This window comes from Felis catus, chromosome E1, assembly GCF_018350175.1.
Source record: "Felis catus isolate Fca126 chromosome E1, F.catus_Fca126_mat1.0, whole genome shotgun sequence".
In the NCBI taxonomy this organism is placed as follows: Eukaryota; Metazoa; Chordata; class Mammalia; order Carnivora; family Felidae; genus Felis; species Felis catus.
In genome coordinates, this window is record NC_058381.1 from 335,062 (window position 1) to 361,397 (window position 26,336).

The following is a 26,336-nucleotide window of genomic DNA, read 5'->3' on the forward strand; positions in this document are numbered from 1 at the left end:
AGTAATTCCACATCTACGTGTTCATCCAAAGGAAAAACACTGTTGTTGTTTTTTTTTGGTAGAGAAGAAAGCTTACTACATATACTGTAAAAAAGCTTTAAAACACCTTTCTGTCACACAAACCAGCCAACCAACCCAGCCACCATCTTAACTTTGACAATCTGGGCCTGCTTCTGACCTCCGCGAGAGGGAGCCGCCTCCGGAGTCTGGGGACCGGAACCCCACCTCGCACTGCACAGCTGGGACGCTCCAGGGTGCACCGACGGCCCGTCCACTTCAGGCCGGTCCTGCAGCCCCGCCTCTCACTGCCCGGCCCCCAGCCCATGCCGCAGCCCCCCTGTGCCAGGCCACAGACTGCAGGCCACGGCGGGCGGGGGCGAGGGCTCTGGGGCCCACGCGTGTCCTGTGTCTCTGGAAAACCACCATTCTGAAAAGCTGTCTGTCCCCCTTCCCCGTGTTCACTGCCACATTATTTACAACAGCCAAGATATGGAAACAAACCAAGTGTCCACTGGTGGATGGATGAGTGGATAAAGATGTGGTACATTCACACAATGGGATATTATTCGGCCATAAAAAAGAATGAAATCCTGCCACTTGTAACAACGTGGATGGACCTTGAGAACATTCCACTAAGTGCAATAAGTCAGACAGAGAAAGAAAAATACCACGTGATCTCACTTCTATGTGGAATCTTAAAAGCAAACCAAAAAACCAAGCTCCTGGATACAGAGAACAGACTGATGGTCCCTGGGGGCAGGGGGTGTGAAATGGGTGAAGGGGGATAAAAGGTAGAAACTTCCAGTTATAAAATATGTTAAGTCCTGGGCATGTAACATACAGCACGGTAACACGGTTAATTATACCATATTGCACATCTGCAAGTTGCTAAGAGTAAATCTTAAAAATCCTCCTCATGAGAGAATTTTTTGTAACCGTGTGTGTGACGGGTATTAAATAGACGTATTGTGGTGATCGGTTTGCAGCACATACAAATACCAAATCCCTATGATGCACACCTAAAACTGATACAATGTTACATGTCAATTCTACCTCCAACGGTGGACTCAAGAGCCCCTGGCGGCCAGCGCAGGACGCAGACGACAGAGGTGGGCCTCCCTTCCCTTGGCGCCCCAGGCCGGCCTCGGCCACCCAAGTCCTGCCTTCCGTCGAGGCCTCACGCCAGCACCTGCCTGCACAAGCTGCCTGCTGGGCTCTGAGGACACTCTGCCCACCGACACAGCTGCTCTCCCCGAGGGCACTGGCTTAGTTCCCCAAAGTCGTGCTGGCCTCTCACAAAACCTGGCCAAACACCTGTGACGAGAGCTTCCGCACGCACCACGACATGTGCGGTCCACGTGTTGCATGCAACGTTTCGGGGACACTTACCAGGTTGCGGACGATAATCTCTGAACCTGCTTGGACAGCAAGGTGCAAAGGGGTCAGCTTGGAGGCGTCCTGGACTCTGGAATTCACATTAGCCTGGACGCTGATCAGGAACAGGACGCTTTCAATATCAGAGTTCTGGACTGCCACATGAAGAAAATTCCGGCCCTTGTTATCCACCTAAGGCAACAAGCGGGAGCCTGCTGAGCACCTGCGAGCTGTGCTGGCCACGGGTGACGTGCCAGCGTGGCCACCCCTCGGCTCCAGGAGGCTCCCTCCCAATACCCAACACGGCACACACACCACACACACACACGACAGACCCTGTCTGCACACGCGTGTGCCTGACTATGTGTGCATGGCCACACCCCCCTGGCAGGGGACAGGGAGCCCTGGCATCTTCCGGCAGCAGAAAGTATGGATTCGGAAAGTTAAGAAAGAGACCACGTGCGGGACGGAAGGAGGAAGGGGTGCTCCAGGAGGGGCAAAGGCAGAGACCCGCCTTGGGAGCCCCCCCGCCCCCCACCGCTCTGGCGGGACGAGCACCCAGCACCCTAGAGCCACAACTGCAACACCAGCCTGACCCCTGAGCGGTTTTGGAAAGTTTCCCGTTTACGGAGCTGCAGGAGACGACACACTATGAAGGACAGGCCAGCCGTATGCTACAGACTTTGCTCCGCGGACACGGGGCAGACAGGAGCTGTGGGTCAGTGTGAGCACGCGGGGCGCCGTGAGGGGCAGCAGCACCCCACACCCACGCCTCACACGCGTGTGACCCCAGCACGGGCTGCTGACCGACACAAGCAGCATGTCTCCCAAGGACTCAGCTACGGGGCCCGTGTCACACGGGGCGCGAGAGAGCACCCAACACCACCCGAGCAGGGGTGAGGCCAGCAGCCACACAGGTCCGTCCCACGCAGACACCGGTGCTGGAGACGATTTCGCTTGGTTCCACATCACTGTCATCGGGGGCTTACTCGTGAACTTGGCGGTGCTCTCCAGGCCAACAGAGACCCCAGTCCCGCCTCGGACCTGCCGGGGGCCGGGGCGGAGGGGCCACGTCCCACCCGCCCCACCCCCAGGGCAGCAGGTCACCAGCCAGGCCCAGCACCCGCTGGAGACCCACCGACAACGTCAGGCCCAAGCCTGCTCAGCCGGACGATGACATGTCCTCAGACACCTTCCCCCCAGAGAGCTGCCCCGACGTCACAGCAACAGCCCGAGCCCCGTTCAGATCTTGGCAAGACACTCACTCCTAGGGCCCTGAGACCAGGCAGAGGCACGCACGACGTCACGTACGACACCACAGAATTCCTCGGCCAGGGCAGGGCCACCTGCAACCTCCCCGTGCGTGTGGCACCACCACGCGGCAGGCACACAGGGCAGAGCACCAAATCTCACAGGTACCGACAGGCCGTCTGAACGGCCAGACCTCAAGGGAAGGGAGTGTAATTTCAACACAAAGGTCTTCACGTGTGAGGGACCCGTGTGGCAGGGGGCTTCTGTTTGGTCTCCACGTAACAGGTCCTGCTGAGCTCGGGCGCCAGGCAGGGCACTGGGTGCGGGTCCCTCACCTGCTCGGCAGCCCCAGGCTCTCGCTTCAGGATGGCCTCGGCCGCCCGGTTGTTCTTGTACGTCATGGCGCAGGCAAAGGGGGTCAGCCCCTGTCTGTCGCGGACACTGAGGCGGACGTCAGGGTGGGAGATCAGCAACTGAATGATGACACTGTGCTGGTTGCTGATGGCCACGTGGACAGGTGCCCTTCCTTCCGCATCCTGTGGGGACAAGGCACAAACGAAAGGGGACCTGGGAGAAGCACGAAGGAGAAGAACTTTCGGACGGAACTGGGTTCTGGGATTCAGTGCTGCCACCTTGTGTTGGAAATGAACTTTCAAAGAGGCCAGGCCCAGAGGAGACTGCAGGCCGCTGTCACGACCCCATGTTCCAGTGACCCGGGACACAGACACACTTCGTTTAGAAGACGCGTGGTCAGCCAGCCTCTAAGTTACCCCACCTCCCCTCTGGCTGCAGGGCAGCAAATGTCATCCCCCACAGGCCAGGACACATAACTCACGGGGGCTCAACTGAGCTACTGGAACATTCTCCTAAACACAGTGCTCAGCTGGAGACTAGGACAAACTCAACGGAAACATATGACCGACGGAGATAAAAGGCAAAGAAAAGCTGACTGAAGAAATCCTTCTCGTGCTATAGAAAGAACAAAGACACAAAGCGGGAGTCTTCACCTGAAACCCTTACAATTCCTGGGCAGGCTGCACGACCCAGAGGAAGTCACTCCCTCCGTGTGCCCCTTAGCCCCACCTGTGGCCAAGCCGAGGCCCAGGACCCAGAGTCTGCGAGGCCCCCGGCCTTCGGAGATTTCACGAATTCTGGGCTCAGCATCTACCTCCCGAGAAGGAAACTCTCCATACCTGTGTGTTTACACTGGCACCAAATTCCAGAAGACACTGCACCGTCTCTTCCAGCCCCCAGGAAGCTGCCAAATGCAAGGGCGTTTGCCCGTCTCTGGCCTCCTCCTCCCCTTCTCCATCAGCACCGGGCTGTCTGGGACTGTTCACGTCGCAGCCGCTGAAAGCAGGGGGATGAAAGGCAGGCTTCAAGAGCAGGCTCCCGAGGCAGCCGAGGGCAAGCTGATAAATGTCACAGCAGCGGCCTCACACAATCCAACAGATACGCTGCTGCCCCCAGATACTGAACGCTGGGCCCCACCCCCCTGGATTTCCTTTTTGGTCTTGGGGGCAGCCTGGGCAGCAGAACTCCTAAAAGCTCCCCAGGAAACTCGTATGCATTTAAAATTTGAGAAACGGGGTGCTGGCGGGGGGGGGGGGCTCAGTCAGTTGAGCGTCTGACTCTTGATTTCAGCTCAGGTCGTGATCCCAGGGCTGTGGGATCAAGCCCGCTTAAGATTTTCTCTCTCTCCTGCCACTCCTCTCCCCCCACTCATGCTTGCTCTCTCTCTAAAAAAATTAAAGTGAAAAAGTAAAACATGAATAACCTTTGAGAAGCACTGCTCTAAAGGTCCCTTCCACACATGCTTCACTCTGGGTGAGCCATGGGCCTCCCGGGGTTCATGCACTAGGTGGGGTCCTACAGAGGCCATCTGGTTTCCTCCACCCCGGCCTCCTGGCTGCACTGTGTCAACTGGTCTGACTGGACTACGGGAGCCTCTGTGGCCCCCCGAGCAGGGAGCTGGCTCAACTTCCTGTCTCTGTTATATGGGCACACAAGCCCCTCTCCTCTCAAGGGACTCAAGTTCCCTCAACCGGCTGGCTTGATAGGGCAGTGACCCCCGACAGCCTTGGCCGGGGAAGTCAGACCAGCCAAGGCCTGCCGGGCCTGCCAGGACTGCAGCCGGATGAAATGAGAGGAGGGCTGGCCGCAGTAAGAAGGCACGAAGGGACATGTGGGCCTCTCAGACCTGCGAATAAGAAAGCAGGCAGTAGACTCGTTGTTCTCGTCGATGGCCCTGTGCAGGAGTGTCTGAAGGCAGCCGCCCGGCCCTGGGCCCCAGCACGTGGCATCACAACCGTGTCTGACCTGCAGAAAACGCACGTTACTCACAAAGACTGCCAGTAAAGTCAAAGATTTTATTACCATCTCTGAACTCTCTATGTACCCCATCACATGCATTGTTTCAGGCACGATACAGTGGATAACTGGCTGCCGATGACTTTAGTCTGTATCATTTGTTAGTCCTACAAACACTCATTAAAACGTGCTCTGTGCAAGTTCTTACAGCAGGTCCTGTGAGACGGGTTTGGGAAATACGAGACAGATAGGTTTATCAGTGTCCTCGAGAGCCGTGTCCCAGGAGGGACAGAAAACACCAGCTACCCCGCCCCTGGCAACACACCTGCAATGAAAAGGTCATCCCGTGACAGGTGCACGATCCCTTAACGTCATCTCAGAAAAGCTCAGTGAGGCCTTCCTGGGGCCTGTCCTCCGAGCAAGGGAGGCAAACCAGAGGTCTGGGGACTTATCGCCGTGGTGAGAGCAAGGGCAGCCCACGCCAGGTACCCTCTCAGGAGAAGACTCCTGGGGAGACGCCTCCGCTCTCTGGCTGCTTGGAGGCAGTTCCCACAAAGACAGCCTGAAAACCAGCGCTGGCCAAGAGGACGCCGAACTCCCCGGTGTCTTACACGGGACTTTCAACCGCTCGCCCCCGACCCAGGTTGCGGCTCGCAGACCTCTCGCTCTGCCACCACTCTGCAGACACCAAACGAGTCTCTGACACGAAACGTCCCCACTTGTAAACAGAGGCTAAAGTTGAGCTGGTCTCACCAGGGTGGACGCGATGTCCTCCAGATGGTTCGCCAGCGCGAGCCACAGCGGGGGGTTCCCCTTCTCATCTGGCACGGACATGTCCGCTCCACGCGTGCATATGGCGTCCACGACGAGTGGGAGCTGGTTCCTGATGGCCAGCTGAAGGGCCGTCTCCCCATCCTGAGTCCTGCGAGGACATGCACACCTAAACGCACGTCTGTAGCTGCACTCAGATGAGAACCCTGCCCCTGTAGGCGTCCCAGACGCCAGAACCCGCTGGGTCCCTCAAACCCCTTCACTCACGTTAATGTGCTTTCACGGCAATTCGGCCTGTCGGCAGCATCTGCCCCGCCTGCCTCTTAGGAAGTAGAGCCACGCCCCTTCTTGCACCAGGAAGATAGCTGACCACCCCCTCCCAAGGGTGCTGAAACCTCTCAAGCACACAGCTGCTCCCAGCAGCATCTCAATAAAACGCCACCCCAGCTGCCCACGTGACAAAACCCTTCTTTTACCACTCAGTCATTCAGGGTCACCTGACGTTGGAGATAAAGATATGTTCCTTTTGAGAACACAAAACCAACACCACCCTAACTCCGCATTTTCCCCGCAAGCCTTTTTGACAGCTCATTTGTTGGAATGTTCTCGGTTATATATGAAACCCCCATCTGAACAACTGCTTCTAGACTGTTCTTTTAATGAGCTTTGTGCAGTAGGTGCAGAAGGGGGTCAACGAGATGGCTGGGGTGCTGCGGCAGAGAGGGCGGTCCCAACCCACCTGACGTTTATGTCTGCCTGGTGCTCCAGGAGGAAGAGCGCGCTCCGGCTGTCCTGCCGCTGCATGGCCATGTGCAGCAAGGTCTGCCCGTCCGACATGGCGTCGTTGATGCAAGCGCCGGAACCCAGCAGCTGGGCTGCGATCGTGTGCATGCCTGGGAAACAGACAGGCCCCAACGGACACAGGCTCAGCGCCTCCCACTCCCTCAAGGTGTCCCTGCAACGAACATGCCCCCTCGACTTCTCAAGGCCGGTTTTCCACCAGGTGGAACAGGCTCAGCCCTCACGCTCCCCGCCCCTCCCCTCTGCCCAGAGTTGGGCAGCTCTGATTCCCCTTACCGGTCCATAATGCCAGGCCCAGCACAGTCTGGTCTCGGGAATCCTTGAGGCTGAAATCCGGAATGATTTGCAAGTTGTTGGTAGCATGAAGCGCATTAGCTAAAATGTTTAAAGGAAAAGAACACTGGATTTCACCATCCCACGGATCACATTTAAAGAACTCAAGACAGTAAGAGTTCACTTTCCAGCTGACTGACTGGCTGTAACACAATCACCTGTCCACAAAGAGAATTCATAAATCTGCTGGGGAGTGGAAGCCAGAAACCTGGTGTTTTCGAGCAAAGCTTACGGGGAAAATAAGGGTTTTAAAGCTTAAGATACTGTACCTTCTCAAAAGGAAAACGCTGCTATGAAAACACACACGTGCTACCTGACTGCTGACAAGAGGCTCAAAACAACACCCAGCAACGTTCTCCTGACGCGTAACTCCTACCACCTTACAACTGCTGGGAGGACTAAGAAAAAAGTACATTCTATCCAGTCCCACTTCTGTCCACAAGCACACGGCTAAAAACTGCTGGCCTCGACAAGGACGCAGGCAAGAGTAAGACAGGTTTCGGGGCAGGAAAGAGGAGAACCTGGGGATGACCTCCTGAGGGAAGCGGGCCTCCCCGTCCAGGGGCTCCCCTGGCCCGCCTGCCAGGGAGACTGAGGCACACGGAGCACCAACCAGCTCGTGTGGGACCTGCGGCCGGGGCGTCCCTGGACACTGCTCACGCCGAGGCAAAGCTTTGGGAAAACACCCAACATAAGAGAGAAAGCAGTCCAAGGCTCTAACACCATAACCTAAGAGCCGGAACGGGCAGGCCCCATCCCGAAAACGCACACGGGGAAACACAGCCATCAGGAGCCAGACTGCGCGCTTCTCCGGTTTGACCTGAGAGGATCTGCAGTAAGAAAACTCACAGCTGGAAGGAACATCAACTCCGCAACTGACGACTTGACACCTACTGTTCAAGGTCAAGGAGAGAGGCAGTCCCCAGCTGCCTACCTTTCTGCTCCAGGATGACAGACACCACGTCCGGATGGTTGTAGGCAATCGCCATGTGCAATGGGGTCTGCAGGTAGACGCCGTCCCCTGAGCCGGCCGGGGACGCGGCCTCCTCGGTCTGCAGGTTGGGGTTGGCCCCCTGCTGCAGGAGCTCCGCGGTGAGGCTGGCCAGCCCGTGCCGACAGGCCGTGTGCAACGGGGTTTCTCCCTGGACGGAAGCAAACGGCCCACTCAGGGCACACTCGTGCCGGGGGTTTCCGTCAGAGGGCTGAGGACAGCCTGTGTGCCGAGACCCAGGTCCCCGGGGCAGCCACAGCCCCGGGCCCATCCTGTCACCAGCTGTGACTCGTCACACGCCTGGTCTGTCCCTCCCATCCCTGTGCCATCGCCCTTTGTTTCTTTAATGTCTTCCCCTGTGCCCTCCAAACAGCCTTGTGCTTCCTGTTGTCCGATGACCTTCTTAATTAGCCACCCTTCACTTTGTGTTTGTAACTATCTTGCTAATTATAGACACAACTAATTAAACGACAGCAACAGACGACCTCCAAGCGCCAAGGAAATAAGCCCCATGGAGGCTGGAAGAGCCGGGACCACAGCCCTGCGGTGACAGAGCCACCAGTCTGACCACCACGCCCCGTGGCCCCCCCTTCCCCACCGGTTTTTCTAACCGGCTCACGTCAGCCCCATCTTGAACTCTCATCAAGACCTCCTTCTCGCACTTCTTAAAATTAAAAACATTTCAGGTTGGCCTTACACATACTTGATTCCATATTCAAAAGGACAGGAACGTATGTGACAAGTTTCCTCTCGTGCCCTGCCCCCACTGCCCAACTATCCCCCCCTAAAGAACACCATGGAAATCACTGTCCCCAAGGCAGTCCCTCCTCCTGGCAAAATGCTCTCTCCCTCTGTGGGCCCAAGAGCTTCCCCACCTCTGCGGCCCCTGCTTCTGAAAGCCACAGCCAGTAGGAGTGCAATTCTGCAACTCCTCTGCACGCGGTCTCTGTGCCGCCACATTCAGCGTCTGAGGTCAGGACAGGTCGTTCCTGGTCCAGATGACTCTCAGGGGCCCCGGCCTCGACTTCGGCGGTGCGCCCGGCCCGCCAGCTTCCCAGTAGGCTCTCTCAACTCAAATGACCACACCGTCAGTCTACTCAAAACCCTTCACGTGGGTCTTCTCTTCCCACAGGATTAAGTCCAAAGAACTCAACCAGCGTTCCAGACCCTTCTCCGATGTCACGCTCACTTGCTTTCAAGGCGGGTCTCTCCTGGCGCATCTTAGGGTTCTCCCAGTTTTGCTACGAAGGGCACCAGACAAGGGACAGCTGGCAGACCGTGTGAGCTCCAGAAAGGATTTTGTAAAGCTGGGGCACAGGGCATGACTGTGCGCTATCAGGAATGGACAGCAGGCACATGACGACGCAGGAAGAGACAGAGACACAGAGACACATGATGGCAGAGGCAAAGTCAAGAAGGCCACCACTGCACTCGGACACGCCACGCGGCTGGAGAGCAGGCTGTGCGCAGATGCAGGGGCACAGAGGTGAGCAGGTTTAATGGTGGGGGGAGCGGGCTGCCATCTCCCTGTGCTTCGAGACACCTCGGTGGGTCTCCCGTTGAGGCCGACTGCCCGTTGCCTTCCCGGGGCAGCTAAGACCACATGCACCCTTCCACCCTGGACCCGAGTCTTAATACCGGCTCCGTTGTCGAGAGCCACAGAGCCTCTTGGAACCTCAATGTTCTCTGCCCTGAAATGAGGGATTTGTGGGTGCCAAAAACGTCCAGATCCACTCTCAGGTTAAAAGGGCTGATATCCCCAAAGCTCTTAACGCAAAGCAGACACGAAATAAATGTGACCTCACGGACAAGCACAGCCTCCCTACATGAAAATGGCAAAGTGAAAACAACATCACGTGGTCTCCAGCGTCCCAGAGAGCGTGCTGATCCGCACCCCGTGACATCAGCATGAAGCCCGCCTCACAAATGAGGAAACAGAAGCTCACAAAGCCTAAGATCACACAGGGCAAATGAGAAGGGGCCTCACCCCGAGGCCCTGTTGCGAGCAGAGCGTGCGGTCCCACCCCGAGACACAGACTAAACCCGCACTCACAGAGCAGAGTACGCAAAGCGCGTAAATCACGGAGATGCATTGGTGGCCAGTTTCTGTGCACGTGTCTGTTACTCTCTACTAGACCACCAGGTCCACAGGATCTACTTTAGGACCCGACGTTCCACAAATGCTTAGCAAACGGCTGCTGAATGAATCAACCAACCAATATTCGGGGATAAAACACCTGTTTCACCCTGGCTTTTGCACCAAGTGCATCTAACACACACTAAAAAACAGAAGCTTTTTTCCCGACACATCCACCACTGCCACTCCTTCCCCAGACCACAGGGCTGCGGCGTCACACTTACCCACTTGTTTCTGTGGTTGACGTGGGCTCCGCTGGTTGCCAGGAAAAGAGCCGCTGCCTCGTTCCCTGCTTCGGCCGCCCGCTGTAGTAGGCAGTTCCCTGGGAGACAACGGGCAGAGACACAAGCCCTTCCTCGCCGCCGCCTTCCACAACTGACGAGCCCACGTGGGACGTCCACACAGGCCCTCCCTACAGGCGGACGCAGACACCGCATGGCCTGGGAGGAGCAGAGGCTTGGTCTGGCCGTCAGGAGACGTTCATTCTTCCCAGAGCTGTCCCCCAGACGCCACCAGGACCGGAGGGAAGCTACGTCTCCCGCCAAGGTCTCAACACAACGCGCCTGACGTTTTGGGCCAGGTAGAGCTCTTTGTGGTCAGGGGTCTGTCCGGCACACTGTACGACAACTAGATGCCAACGGCATCCCCGACCTTGCTGTAACAGGCAAACACGTCTACAGATGTCGCCAAATGTCTGGGGGGGGGGGCAGCTGTCTGAGAACCTCTGGGCTTAGAATGACCACTCTGAAGACCTTGTGAGCTGATGTCCTACCAGAAAACGTCCTTTCATTCCTAAGGCCTTAAACGTATTTGTTCTTGGCTTAGAAATGTTTTGTTTAGCATTGTCTTATAAACAAGAATCTTAGAAAGAAGCAAAATTCTCTTCTTCTTTCCCTCGTGAAATGGTTTTAGCCCTAAGGCAGTGTCTCTCTATTAAAATCCTCTTCCTTTTTGGATAAATACAAAGTATCATGTTCTACAGCTATGCTCTTTGAATTTTTTTTTTTAATATGTATTTATTTTTGAGAGAGAAAGGGACAGGGAGAGTGTGAGTGGGGGAGGGGCAGAGAGAGAGAGGGAGCCAGAGGATCTGAAGCAGGCTCCAGGCTCTATGCCTACAGCAGTGAGCCCAATGCGGTGCTCGAACACACAGACTGTGAGATCATGACCCGAGCTGAGGTCAGACGCTTAACCAACTGAGCCACTCAGGTGTCCCCAGCTATGCTATTTGAAAACTCAAATTAAACTCCAGGACTAAAAACAGGTAAAGAAATGGGACAAACACTATTTTCATACTGTTTTCCCTTCTCTCTCAGGGAGAGTGTGACTCCACCCCAGGCATGAGCCATCCTAACCCAGAGACCCTAACAAGCGCCCTGTGGCCCTTCTGGCACACACAAGACGTAAACGTGGCCTCCCTATCGAACAAAGATGACCTTCGACGGCTGACACATAAGAAATGCTGAGGAACGGTGCACTAAGGCCAGCCATTCTAAGCATACTGAAAAATGGAACAAAGGAAAAATAACCCTGAACTTGTACTAAAACTCGAAGAATAAAGTATTGACAGAACTAGCAAGACAACAGATAAACCCATAATCACGATGAAGAATTTTAATATATTCCCAAAATTGATAGGTCAAGCAGTCCAAAAGTTAGTCAGTTACTGTGTATGATTCACACAGCATGATGAACAAGCCTGATGCACGCACATAAACAGAGCACGGTGCACCCACAATGAAAAGATGCCTCTTTCCAAGTACATGTCACGCTTCTGTAAAAACCAGATCTGTAAGTACCTAATGTTCAAGTCCTAAATATCAAAGAACCAATTTCTTATATAATGTGATGCTCCGATTAAATCAGAAATCAGTAGGATGCCTGGGGGGCTCAGTCAAGCATCCGACTTTGGCTCAAGTCACGATCTCACGGTTCGTGGGGTCGAGCCCCGCGTCGGGCTCTGTGCCGATGGCTTGGAGCCTGGAGCCTGCTTCGGATTCTATGTCTCCCTCTCTTTCTGCCTCTCCCCCTGGTCGTGGATGTGCACGCTTTCTCTCTCCCTCTCTCTCTCAAAAATAAATAAACTTAAAAAAAAATCTTTAATTTGACCTTTAGTTAAATTATTAACTTCTTTCAGGGAAAGGGCTGTTTAACACCCATCTTTTCTTGGCCAGTTTCCCTCATCAGTGGCATCTACACATGCTTTATACATTGCAATACTGATCACAGTGGGATCCTTGTCCTTAAAAATCCCCATAATTTATGTAGTCAAATCAAGAAGTATTGACATTAAAACAGTGGTTCTCAAAGTGCGATCTCAGGGTTCCTAGGGGTTCCCGCGTGTCTTCCAGGGGGGTCCGTGAGGTCAAAACTATTTCTGTAACAACCACCCCTGACATTTGCTTGTCCCCCTGCACTGACGTCTGCACTGCTGATGGTCAAACTGGACCCGAACACAAATAAAGGAGGGGCCCCAAATGTAGCAGCAGTCCCTGGGTGACGACCACAGACCCCATCAAAACGAGAGCACCTTCACTCAGGGTGGCCCTTGACAGAGCAGTAAAAATTACTAAAGTTCTTCAATTTCAACAACGAGTGCCTGTTCGCAATCCCTGTGACAAAGTCATGAGGGTGCAGGGAGTTGCATCCGGCCCCGTGTGATGAAGTGCAGGAGCCTCGAGGAAAAGCCCAGAACCACTGCCTGGGCTGCAACCTAAAGTTTTCCTCAGGCTACACCAGCTTTGTGAAAGAATGACTGATTAGCAAACCATGCTTACCCAAACAGGAGTACCGGACGTTTTGCTGAAAACGAACGAAGTATGCTTTTCTCTTTAAGGAAACAAGTGGCAGTATTTGTACCAAATGATAAAAGTTGACCTTGCAAGTGAATATTAGAATTCTGGAAACCTTTTATCCAAAACTGCTACTTTGACAGCTTCTCAACACTGGAATACCTTCCTGATGAGATCGATAGTGATATTAGTAAATGTGATTCTAAAATAAAGATTTGGAAGATCTGCTCAAGTCAGCAAACCAGAATTTTTCAAATAATTAAATCATGACGTTTATAAAATCACATATGGAGAAAAGGTCCATCCAAAGCACAAGTGAACCATGGATTTTAACTTAAGAGCCAGAAAAGTTCATTGATCTGGTTTCAGATTCTACACGGCAGTTAACTTCACACTCACTGGGGATCTCTGCTCGCTGCAGAACTAAAGAAATCCGTCCACAATTATCTGAGAAGGCTCCAAAATACGCCACCCTTCTCCACCTACATTGACTGTGGGAGGGTATGTTTTCTTCACATACTTTAACCAAAACAACACACGTCAAAAGGCTGAAACGATGCAGATATAAGAAGCCAGTCACCGTTTTCTTTTGAACATTATTCCTCATAAAAAATGCTATATGCTAAACATACAATAGTTTATTATTTTCTAACTTAATACACCTTTTAAAAATTTCTCAGTTTTAATTCTAGCATGTTAAATATCAAAGCTACAACCCACTGAAACCACAGCTCTTTGGGCTCTAATTTCTAAGAGTGTAAAAGGAGTTCTGAGACTCACCGGACCAAACAAATGGAAGTGTTTCTGCTTAACCGACCTGCAGTCTGACTAAACTTCTTTTATTTTATTATTTTATTTTTTAATGTTTATTTATTTACAGAAAGTGAGAGAGAGAGAGAGAGAGGGAGAGACAGAGCATAAGCAGAGGAGGGGAAGAGAGAGAGAGGGGGAGACGCAGAATCCAAAGCAGGCTCCAGGCTCCGAGCTGTCAGCACAGGGATTGATGCGGGGATCGAACCCACGAACCCTGAGATCATGACCTGAGCCAAAGGCACCCCCTGGCTAAATTTTTTTTTAATTTTTTTTTTAACGTTTATTTATTTTTGAGACAGAGAGAGACAAAGCATGAACGGGGGAGGGTCAGAGAGAGGGAGACACAGAATCTGAAACAGGCTCCAGGCTCTGAGCTGTCAGCCCAGAGCCCGACGCGGGGCTCGAACTCATGAAACCGTGAGACCATGGCCTGAGCCAGAGTCGGCCGCTTAACCGACTGAGCCACCCAGGCGCCCCCTGGCTAAACTTCTTAAAGCATAAGATGACACGAAAACAACCTGGGCCTTTGCTGGGGTTGCAAGCACAGCCTCACTCGCACCAGCACGCCATTCGGCTGCTCAGTTTCTGGCGGAAGGGCTGGCGTGACGCCTCGTGGCCCCTCCAGCCCCGAGCCCAGCCCTGGGGCCCACGCTCTACCTGTCGCGGCGTCGGGCGCGTTGGTGTTGCTGCCGCGCTGGATGAGTCTCGCCGCAAAGCTGTTTTCGTCAAACGACGTCCCATTCAGCACCGGGAGGTCCTCGAAGGGGTTCACCGAGTGGTCGGGAGACACCGTGACGTACTGCACCGCGAGCCACAGGGCGGTGCTGCCCTCGTGGTCCTTCAGCTCCAGGTCCAGCCTGGAAGAGGGAAGCGACGTGACGGCAAACGTCGCCTCCGCCCGACGCCGCGCTGCCAACAGCCTCGTTCTCTCCTCACGCACATCTCGAATGACAATTTTTTACTGTGCTTTTACTTATTGAAACGCACAACGCTAGACGGCGAAGACGCTTGAAGGGACTTCCTTCCACTCACGACCCCCCCGCCCCCGTCTTCTCGATGCCGTTGGTGCGTACCGTTTGCACTGCAGCAACTGACTGAATACGAGTTCGTTCCTCGCCATGATGCACAGGTGTAAGGGGGTCCTACGGGGGGAAAGGAGAGGGGTCAACGCAGAAACGGGCTCCGTGCAGGAGAACCCCAGGCCGGACCACCACCAGCAGGAACCCCACATTCCTCCAACAGCGTGCCTTTGCGCCTCGGCAAACGGCCTTCCAAAATCACGACTAAGTGTCAGAGGACGAAAATGGTTCTGTTTCTTTGTCACCATTCAGTCAGCAGCCAGAAGGACAAGAATCGACAGAAGGAAGAGACAGAAAACATGGTCCCGTTAAACGCTGGCGCTCACTCACTACCCGTGTTCTCACACCAGCAGTTTCTAGCACACGTACACGTGTCTTCCCCACCTAGCCTCCACAATTCTGAAAAGAAATGCCTTTCTTCCTGTAACTCTGTTCTACACAAGCACAGTCAGAGCAGCAACAGGCCGGAATCCCAGGCCAGGACGGATTAAAGCGGCTTCTTTTTAGCCCTCGAGTGCCCTGAAGGGGACCCGCTGCTGGCACCTGTCCCAGAGGCCCGGCCACCAGACTCACCGCGGCTGGGGAAAGTCAACGTAAAGAATCAACACAAGAAAAAAAGGATGCAGTCATCTGGGGAAACAGAGTAGTTATCAAACGATGCTGAGAGTTCACGAGACCCACGTTACTTGAGTGTGAGATCCGTCACACGCGTTTTCCTGTTCTGCTGTGTGCCACGCTGCATGAGGCAGATACATGCACCAGAGGGAAAAACCCCACAATGTGACCTCCCGGAAACACTGGGGACGGCTGTGAGATGGGGCGCATCCCCCTCCGAGCGCCCCCGCCAGTTCTGACCCAGGTGCCAGCAAAGGGTGCCCACGGAGGAGCTGGACCAGTGACACCTGCAAATCCATGGACCTCGGTTCCCAGCATGGAAACAATGTCCCCAGATGCCTCTGGGCTTTGTCAAGCCTCTCATCTGCCTAATACACCAACGTCTGGGACTTCCACGAACACCAGATTAAATAGCGAGCCCGTCTGCTCGTCACGCGCCACCATAAGATACTGTTCTGGAAACAGCGCTAAGAGCAGCCCGGTGACCCCACTAACCTGCCCTTGCTGTCTTGCATGTTGGGGTTGGCACCGGCCTGCAGAAGGGCCTCTGCGATCTGGGCCATCTCCGACATCACGTCTGCGGAGTGTTTCTTTGAACTGTACAACGCCACGAGGTGCAACGGTGTCTCCTGGGCACCCAACGTGGCGGCATTGACCAGGGCCCCGTTCTTAATGAGGAAGGTGGCGGCAAAGAGATCTCCTTGAAAAGAAACAACAGAAAAAATGGTTACACACGACAACACCAGGGCGAGCTACTCTGGCCAACACTCCTCGGAAAGTCAGGAACCGCAGACAAAGAAGAGGGACCACCGGGCATGTCTACACAGAACCTTCAAGATCACAAAGTCACCTGCTTGAATTCCTGCGGACCCGCTGTCACCTGCAGCCCCCTACCTCTCACCACCACCCCAGTACTCCAGGCTTCCAGGCACAGAGGCCACTCCTGATCACCACCTCTCGGACAGGGTTTCTAGATGCTTCAACACGATCCATGTCGCTCCCTTATCTCTTGAGCACAGTCTTACCGCCAGCGTGCTGTACTCGCGCACAGGTTCCTGTCCAGAGTATGACCACACCTCGCTGACTGCTACCACACACATTTTTAAAATCTTCTCAATTTGTGACATACACGCATAACAGTCTCAACAAGAAGTTTTCAACTAAATATCTGGACAAATAATCTGCACACATTGCTATTTATAAGAACTTCACTTGGTAACCTAAATGGTTGTAAAAACAAAACTTCTTCCTAAGTCCCCTCCGTCACCTTAATTCTTGGAGAATTTATAGGCAGGGAAGTCTGCCTAGAGCAACGTACAAATCCCAAATGAAGTCTGAATAACTTCAGCAGAATCCAGCAAGTTCAACAGCTCCAACTGCTTACTGTCTCTGACTATGCAGCACTCGGTGGGAGGAAAAACAGAAACTACTTTGACATCCTGACAAAAGGCCAAGAGTTAAGTTTACGTAAAGATATTAAAGGTATACAATTCTGAAAATACATGGGGACCTTCAGAACCAAGCAATCTGACAAGTGGCAATTTAATGTTAAAAATACTTGTGGAAAACCAGTTGAAGCAGACTTGTCTAACTTGGAAGGTGATAGGGATTAATTAAATGTGTCATAGAAGGTTGCTTAAAGTTCAATTCACCTTGGATTTAGTTCCACTTACATCTTAAAACATGCAAAAACAGTCCCGATACATAAAATTAACATTCCTTAAGAAAATAAGGCACAAAGAGCAATGCATCCTAAGGTAATGAACTGTGAACAGAGGAATCACCCAGTTACAAATGCACTGTGCTCGCACTGAGGCTTCTGTCTAGCTGCAGTGGGAGGCGGTGGTTTCTTCTCGGGTCTGCAGGCAGTGCGCCCATGAGCCAACCCCTCCCGGGACAGGCCAGACCTAACTTCCGGGTGTGCCGCAGCACTTAGCTAAGTCATGCCAAGGATTCAGAGGTACTTTCTGTAGATTCTGTCTCCACTCAAGGTCTACAGGATGAATTTCGTACAAATCACATCCTTCCTCAGCTGGAAGATCCCCAAAACGTACAACAACCCCCCAGGTTCATCTGGTGCCGTGACGGCCTGCAGTACTGGAGTTTGCTGGCAGTCTTGGGTTGGACACCAGGCTGTGGAAGGCGTTATGGAACTTCTTCACTATACACATCACTGGCGATGGTGCTCTTTCCACAGCTGACCTGTTTTTGTCTTTGCAGCCAGACACGTGCACCTGTGCCTGAATCTGTTAGTGCTGCAGATGTGGGCTCCTTTGAATCACAACTTCTACGTGACGATTTTCTCTTACAAAGTCACTCACGAGAAGTTTTCTTTGATATCCGGCAACATCATCCATCGACTTCAACTGTACTTCTGCGTCTCAACATCTAGCATGGGGGTTGGCATTTCTGGAGTGGCAAAGCTCTCGTGTCTGTTACCTGTGTTCCTAAGCTCATTTTCATCTGCAGGTAGGGGTTTCCTCTGGTCTTCAGCGGACATGGAATTTCAAAATCAGCTCGTTTTCAGCACCTCTCATCTGTTCTGTACCTTCTTCCAAGGGCCCAATTTGCTGAAGAATGTGAGTGCTGGTGTGGAGGTGGTCAGGCCCCCACAGGCCCCTGAGATGCTCACCGGTCCATGTCTGATTTATCCTCGCAATTGCCACTGTCTTATACAAAACAGGCACCAGGGAAATGTTTGGGAAGAAAACCAATCGACTGGCTCTGATTCCCATCAATTATGACTTCAGGTTAACTTAAGATTTCTCCAACCAGCCCCTTCTTTTTTTTTCCTGGCATCTAGAGGAAAGTGCAATCTTTACCAAAGTCACACACAAAAAGGACCACAAATCAGATTTCTTCACAACAGGATACTGGTAGAGGTGTGAAAGCAACTGATTTGCATATCAGGGGGAGACTGGGTCGGGCTTTGCTGTTTATAGATACATATACACAGTGGGCTTCCAGTAGGCTCTGACAGGGGGAGCAGCCCCCACAGGGATTCAGTCTAAGACAGAATGTATACAAATATTAACAACAGAATACAATATCCTAGAGAAAGCCACCTATATTCTGGAAGTGGAAAGAAAATTCGGGACTGTTGGGACAGAGAGACCTGAAATGAAAAGACCGATGTACACGATGCTGGGGGAGAAGTGTGGCGTTTTCACACCTTTGAGCTCAGCACAGATTCCAAACGAAGAGAGAAGCAGTAAAGCTAAGACCCCACAGGCTGATACAAAACTTACAATACATGGTGGAATACAAACCGGGCAAGCCTGCCCCCTGAAACAAGGGTCCAGGACTGCCGATCAACAGCTGGACAGGGATGGATAAAAAAGACACCAAAACTATATCGTTAAGCCCTCTTAAAAGAATTATAGCTTTTAAATTAATTTATTAATAAGAGCCAGAGATTTTTTTTTTACTTAGACAAATATATGCACATAAATACATGCACCCCTGCTCCCCCCCAAAGTTATTTAGGAATTACTGGAAATTGAAAATCGGTGATGTTTTACATGAAAAGAAAGTCAGCCCCTGGGCACACAGCCTAGAGGGAAAAGGACAACGAAGGAGCAGAACAAAGGAGGGGGTAGGAAACACCAACAGCACCATTTACAGTTTCTGTCGGTAAGAAAACATCTAAAACATTTTAGAAAGATTTCCATCAAAAACATTTAAAGTAAAAACCGTTTGGTGCTTACGAGCTGGTTATTCCTACAACCTGGCTCGGCTGCACCACCCGGCGCACGAGGAATCACTGCGCTGACGTCCACACGAGCATCCTCCCAACAACACCAACACCAAACTAAAATCCACATCAGTGTCTCCTTCAGTGCAGCTTCCCGGCTGGAGCCGTGTGCGCGGGGAGGGGGCCCCAGGCCCTTGGGGTACTCACACGGAGCCACGTGCAGGGAGGAGGTCCCAGAAGCTTACAGTGTTCCCACGGACGGCCTCACGCCGCTCCCGGGAGAGGCCCCACGGTGCACGGACTACAGGCAGGGAGACAGGAGGGCCCACTCAGAAGCCCGCTGACCGGCACTGACTCTCCGAAGGTCGATGCTGATGTTCAACAGCAAGGATTCACCTTCTGGCCCAGACCTGGCTCGGAGGAGGCAGCCGTCCTCCGGCCACACGTGTGCCTCCTGTGGCCTCGTCCACAGACACTGCCTGCCCATTTCATTCTTCACAGAACTGACCGCACACATTCCAGCGGGTGTCCAGAACCAGACCCCCATCTCACACAGCAAAGCTCTTCAGGCAGGTGACAGTGAACTTAGAGTAAGGTTGACAGTTGAATTTAACTACGTTGCTCAGTTCAACCACTTGGGAAGGTCCACGGACGACAGCTGGAGCTGAAGAAGGGACAGGGACAGCCCTCCCTCGGGAACTGGAGCTGGTCCCGGCGCGCCAGTGCGCACCCTGGCAGGACGGTGCCGCGCGTGCTGGGAACACTGGAAAGCAGAAGGACTCCCACCCTGCACGTGAGGGAAAGGACACCCAGAGGGGACCAAGTGGCCCGTCCAAGGCACTGAACGAGCACACGAGCCAGGACTGAAACCCTGGCCCACCCAAGCCCCGACGTCAGCGCTCTGCCTACCACGCCGTCCCGCCGCCCAGGGCCGGCAACAGTGTAGACCCTCACACCCACACTGCACAGACTTGCAGGCAACCGACCGACTCAGAGTGGAAGGTTCGTCGCCTGAAAACAAGCATCGAAAATGCACTGCCAATTCGTGGGCACTCTCACAACTAAGCAATCACCAAAGTATTTAATAACTCGTCAAAGATGTTTTCTCGTCGCACATAAGAATTTAACTCCTTAAGAAACATAATTCTTGAGACTTTTTTTTTTTAAGTAAGAAGTAGATTTGTTTCCAAAATAAACATCTCAGACACTAGACGCCAGGAAAAGCTAACTCCCCACGCGGTGGGAACTCTTCCCACTGTACACACACCCAGTGTGTTAACGGCTTTGCACAGCACAGGGTGGCGCCTGGGAAATGCATCTGCCCTGGACGCGGACATAATCCCAAGAGTTCCTTCCCGACCACGAGCAACATTTTCCTCTCCATCAGCCAGCAAGCTTGACGCCCTAACGCAGGGCTTTGAGGGAGATTTAGGTTAAAACCTTTGCCCAAAAAGAGCAAAGCCACAGCTGCCTACAGGACTGTATTTGAAGAAACTAGTTCCACCAACCAGGAGCAACCTGTGAATGAGTGAGTGCATATATGGCGACAGTGTAACAAGGAGAGTAAATACAGGAGTGACAGTGCACCAGCACGATAGTAGGATAGCAACAAGGCATAATGATAAAAATGGCTGTATAGTTGGAAGGGTGAATACACAGGATTAAGATGTGGGGAAATCAGTACGTTTTTGTTTTTGTTTTTTAACGTTTACTTATTTTGAGGGATAGAGAGACACAGAGTGTGAGTGGGAGAGGGGCAGAGAGAGGAGACACAGAATCCAAAGCAGGGTCCTGGCCTGTCAGCCAGGCACGGGGCTACAACTCATGAACCACGAGATCATGACCTGAGCTGAAGTCAGACACTTAACCGACTGAGCCCCACCAGGTGCCCTGGTACATCCTGCCTTTGACGTCTGCATGTAAACACAAAAATAGCCATGGCCAAGTACTTCAGCCAAGTCATCTATCCCGCTACAAAATTAAGACTTGGCATTTTTGAAAGCTCCCATTCCAGGGGCGGGAACTCTGCCCCAAGACAGCTTCTCATTCTGTCAAAAACGATTACCGCAAAGGAGAGTCAAGCAGGATCCATTTGGGACTTACCGATTGATGACACCATGGGAAAAATAAAACAAAAAAGACTAATATTCTTTTTCTCTTGTAATTTAATTAAGAGTAAAGTGTTTTGATCTTCATTCTATCACTTCCATATTCTTCCCACTATTAACAACAATAGGCTCAAAATATAGCTACGATTTCAACTAACCTTCCTACGACGGAACGAAACTTTATCCCTTTGCCATGAAAGAAGTCTAAGCTGGACAAGTGAAAACTCCGAATCCAAGACTATGTTTAAACATGTGTGGTTCCGATGCCTTCCCTCTCTTCCAGCCGCAAACACAAGCGCCACTAACGCCACCCTGGAGAAACGGTACACTAAAGATGCGAACACGTCACGTGCCTACAAGGAAGGGTCCTCTGCGGCAGGGCCGACACCAGGAGAGCCCGAGAGACAAGGCGCAGCAGCAGCTTCTCCTCCCCACCGACCACAGACTCGACGTCACGAGCAGGCTGAAGCAGCATTTCGGAATGTGTGCAACAGGGCCAGAGGCTTCAAGAGTTACTTGGGTTAAAGTAAACTCGCTCGCAGGGGGACATGCTTCTTCCTACCTCTTTGGATTCCTTTGTGTAACAGGCTCCAGCCATTCCTGTCCACCATGTCCACATCGGCTCCGTGACTAACCAGCGTGGCGGCAATGCTCTCCAGTCGCCGTGACAGGGCCAGGTCCAAGGGGAGGTGTCCGTTATGATCCACTTCGTTCAGCTTCCCAGGGAGCTGCACAGGTAGGTTTGTAAATCAGCACCCAGCTGGCAGACCATACAAGCGATTTTAGCGTCTCCCCACCGGACCCTTACACACCCTCTTTCACATAAATGCCAAATTTTAATGCCGTTAACTGTTCGCTCGACAAATTCCACTGAACTGACCACCTTCTGCCAGGCCTCTGAAGGGCACACGCCTTTCAGGGAGCACAGAATTAGTGGGGGTCACAGAGCGGACACAACACCATGGAAGACAACGCAGGGCCAAGAGGGAAAGGAGGACGGGAACAGCTAACGTGCTCGCAAAGACCACGGCTCCATATGGAACTCCCTCGCAGATACGGGACACCCACGAGCCAGCACCCCTCACTGCCACCTTCACTTCTTCATCGGGCAGTGCAGTCCGCACAGTCACAGCCCCTAGAGACGTCCATGTCCCAACCCCTGGAACCTGCATCACCGTCCGCAACAAAAGCGACTCTGCAGATGTCACTAAGATTGAGGACCCTGGAGTGGGGACCACATCCCGGACTACCTGTCAGATCCCATGTGTCCTTAAAAGTGAAAGAGGGGAGCGGAGGGGCAGACGAGACAGAGGTGACAGGAGGACTGGCTGTGCTACCCCTGGCTCTGAGACGGGAGGGATGTGGTGGGCTCCAGAAGTCAAGAGAGCCCCAGGTTAAGCCAGCTGGTCCTACAACCACAAGGAAGTGAATTCTGTCAATACCCCAAACAATCAGGAAATGGGACCCTCCCCTAGAGCCTCCTGCCGACAGCCGGGTTTGAGACAGGCGATGCCTGGACCGGGCTTCCAACCTGCAACACCTGTAGGGTGACACATCTGTACTGTTAACCACTAGCTTGTGGCAATTGCCTAGAGCAGCAAAAGAAAACAAAGGTGGATGTGGGTGCCTGGAAGGAAGTCAGCTACCGCTGCAGCCACTACCTCAACATGTGGACGTGGCTCTACAAGTGGGCATGGGCAGAGGCTGGAAGATTTCGGAGGAGCGTAGCGGAAAAAGCGCAGACTGTGCTGGAGGGACTCCTGGGAGACACGTGCACATCAGAGAGTGCGCCGGTGAGGGCTCGGAGGGAGCAGGGGACACTCAGAGAAAAACAAGCGACGTATGGTTTTCAGAAAAGGTAGGAAAAATGGAAAAAGCGGCTACAGTACCTGTGAGTCCATTTCAATTAGATAGAGGAAGACCACATCCTCTCTCTCTACTTTGATAGCCTTATGCAACGGGTACTCAGTCTTGGATTTGATCATTTTGTACAACAACTGGGCACTCATGCTGCTGAAGTCCTCCTTCCGTAGGTCGTCCTGAGGACAGAAGGCCAGTGAAAAGCAGAACAGACCCAGCAGACCAACAGCAACAACAACGGACGTTCTGACTTCCCGCGAGGGTGCTTTGCTCACAGCCCTCCATCTCTCACCCACCCAGTGGCTGGCGATAATTTCCGCACAGTAGTTCATCAGCGTGCCGGCACTCAGTTCCTCCGCGGTCTGATAGAAGCGAATACAGTTCCTGACGTTCACCAGAGACATAACACCCTTCTCACATCTACGAGAGAATGTTAGTGATGAACAGTGTCACTGGGACAAAGAGAGTCACAAGTTAATCAACCAAAGCTGCAATCTGAGTCCTGGCCAGCCGTGTCCAATAACCCTGAAGTACAGGGAGAAGCAGAGGAGTGATGGATCGGTTCCAGCAGAGGTACCGTGTGTTAGAAGTACCAGCATCTCATTGTATCACATTGACCGTTCTGGTCATAATCAAAATAACCTCTAAGTGGTCAACCCCAGCCCCCCAACTGCCTCGAAAGTAATGCCATGGAACTCACTTCACTGATCATACACAGGTACCTGCAACATCACACACTCGATGGGTCAGATTCACTCCTTTGGTATGTAACTGTGTGGTGTGGACCTGCGCACAGTTCCCACCAGCACATCTCTGTTACACAACCAGCAAGGCTTAGGATTAGCTGCAGACATGAGCTCTAGGCCTCGATAAGGATCTCCTGGAAGTCCCCCCTCCCAGAGGTGAACTAGACGGTATGTGAAGTATCACTCGATAAAGCTGCTTTAAAAAAAGTTTTTTTTAACATTTACTGATTTTCGAGAGGCAGAGACAGTGTGAGTGGGGGAGGGGCAGAGAGAGAGGGAGAGACAGAATCCGAAGCGGGCTCCAGGCTCCAAGCTGTCAGCACAGAGCCCGATGCAGGGCTCAAACTCAAGGACCGTGAGATCGTGACCTGAGCCGAAGCTGGACGCTCAACCGACTGAGCCACCCAGGCGCCCCTCGATAAAGCTGCTTTTTACAACCCCACTTACCAAATGGATCCCGCAGGGGCCCCTGGGAGGCTCAGCTGGTTAGGCATCCAGCTCTTGATTTCAGCTCAGGTCACGATCTCATGGTTTTTGAGTTTGAGCCCCAGGTCAGGTTCCACACTGCGGGTGCGGACCCTGCTTGGGATTCTCTCTCTTTACCCTTCCCGCCCCCACGCACGTGCACTCTCTCTCTCCCAAAAATAAATACACACACACACACACACACACACACACACACACACACACACACAAATGGATCATGTATGTAGACAACTGAGTTTCATCAAGTACAACCTAGTCCACCCACAGAACACTGCAGTATACACATGAAAAACCCATATTATACACACAGTACACACGCGGTTCACACACAGTATACCCACAGGACACACGCAGTACACATATGGTACACACAGTGTATATGTCGTACAGAGAACACACGCCGTATACATGCAGTACACACCCAGTATACACAGTATACAGTACACACGCAGTACACACAGCACACCCAGAGTACACCCAGAGTACACACAGTACACACCCAGTACACACAGTACATATGCAGTACAGAGTACACACATGGTACACATGCAGTACACACAGTACTTCCAGAGTACATCCAATACACATGCAGCACACACAGAGTACACCCAGTACACACACAGTACACAAAGAATACACACAGTACACACATTGCACCCGTAGTACACACAGTACACAGTACACACACAGCACACGCAGCCCACACACAGTACACACAGTATACAGTACACCCAATACACATGCAGCACACACAGTACACACGCAGTATACACGCGTACACACACGGTACACACGCGGTACACACACAGTACACAGTACACACTGTGTACTGAAGGAAGGAGGAAGGAATGAGGAAGAATCTCGCAGTCCTTCTCCATCCAGTAGTCGACGCAGGTGCCTGTTTCGTTCCAAGACCAGCGCTCGAGTCCTTTGTTTCCAAAAGACACGATGACTTGGTGTAAAGAAGCATCTGCCCTCCAGGTACCCAGGCACTCTGTAAGCCCAACTGTCACGGCACCTAAACAAGTTACCGCGATGAGCAACCATGCTTCTCTGTGAGCCGCTAGCCACTGTCTGTGCCGTGTCTGCCCGTGCCCGTCGCACCTCAGCAAGGTCTGACCTGGCTGTGAAATCAGAGTGCCCCGGGGGCAAAGTCCTCTGTGGCACACGTATGGAACCTCTCGATTTTACGGCGGCAAGCACCCCAGACGGCCGCTCTAACGCTCAACCTCAGGGAGCACGCGCATTTGCAGAGCCCTTTGCAAAGCACTTTCACAGACAAATGCTGAGTCTGAAAATCCCACTCTCCTGCTTTCTACTGCCAAATGACATTTGTATCAGGGACTCAAATGCGTCTCGTGGACACTGACGTTTCCTTACAACTGGCAGACGCTTCATTTCCGCCTACCTCTGGGATCTCCAGAAAGCCAGCCACTATTTGGACGGCCTAGAGCTAGTAACTGACATGATTTACACAGCTAAAGACCATGTTATCTTATTTAAAAATTCAGATTCTCAATGCATGTCTTCTCTTGCAAAAGTACTGAGACAAACTTTCCTCCAGAGGAATTTTGTGGTTGTTAATACGTGTTTTTCATTTTACAGCACAGAAAAGGATACAGATGCAGAAAAGCAGACTATTTTTAAAGTACAAAATCAAGCATGTATTCCAGCATCTCACAAACTCCTGTCTAGTTTCAGCACCACTCCCACACGCACGAATAGGAGACGTGGAAAACGTACTGACAGGAGAAACAACAAAGCACTACCTGGTGGAATTACAGGTGACTTCTGTATTTCCCAAACGACACACACTGAGCTTGTATTTCAGTCAGGAAAACAATGATTACATTAACTGTCAATTTTTGGCATATACTACGAATTCTTCCTTAAAAAAAGTATCTTTCTGATAACACTTCCCCCCAAAACTTCCTTTTCATCAAATGCGTGACAGCATTCCCAACCCTCCAAGATCCCTACGTTACAAAACCAAGCAACCGCTGCCCCACACGGAACTGCACACATTTGCGACATCCCCAATCCCTGCACTACCTGGGACGTGTGATTTCCCCTGCGCACAGCAGTGGGCGCTCTGCGACCTTTTAAGAGCCCATGCTGGACCCCACGCTTCGGAGTCTGGCAGCCCAGCCCTCCACAAAGCCACGACAGATAAAA

At 52.5% G+C, this 26,336-nt stretch overlaps 1 protein-coding gene and 1 long non-coding RNA gene across 4 annotated transcripts in view; one reads left to right on the forward strand and one right to left on the reverse strand.

Annotated features, from left to right (window-relative positions):
- Window positions 1-26,336, reverse strand: part of ANKFY1 (ankyrin repeat and FYVE domain containing 1) — a 74,004-nt gene that overhangs the window by 10,967 nt on the left and 36,701 nt on the right. For all 3 annotated transcript variants that reach the window (XM_045044970.1, XM_019817008.3, XR_006589779.1), the window contains exons 5-19: window positions 23,226-23,349; window positions 22,959-23,108; window positions 21,632-21,797; window positions 15,763-15,967; window positions 14,647-14,715; window positions 14,231-14,430; window positions 10,193-10,290; window positions 7,775-7,982; window positions 6,784-6,882; window positions 6,446-6,599; window positions 5,689-5,857; window positions 4,826-4,944; window positions 3,819-3,975; window positions 2,961-3,161; window positions 1,390-1,566 (exon numbers count right to left, since the gene is read on the reverse strand). In XM_045044970.1, the coding sequence (XP_044900905.1) occupies window positions 1,390-1,566; window positions 2,961-3,161; window positions 3,819-3,975; window positions 4,826-4,944; window positions 5,689-5,857; window positions 6,446-6,599; window positions 6,784-6,882; window positions 7,775-7,982; window positions 10,193-10,290; window positions 14,231-14,430; window positions 14,647-14,715; window positions 15,763-15,967; window positions 21,632-21,797; window positions 22,959-23,108; window positions 23,226-23,349 (2,296 nt within the window). The remainder of the gene's footprint in view (window positions 1-1,389; window positions 1,567-2,960; window positions 3,162-3,818; window positions 3,976-4,825; window positions 4,945-5,688; window positions 5,858-6,445; window positions 6,600-6,783; window positions 6,883-7,774; window positions 7,983-10,192; window positions 10,291-14,230; window positions 14,431-14,646; window positions 14,716-15,762; window positions 15,968-21,631; window positions 21,798-22,958; window positions 23,109-23,225; window positions 23,350-26,336) is intronic.
- LOC109494139 lies at window positions 7,980-11,617 on the forward strand. Its single transcript, XR_002148740.2, has 2 exons — window positions 7,980-10,548; window positions 11,285-11,617. It is a non-coding gene; the product is annotated as an uncharacterized LOC109494139 (long non-coding RNA).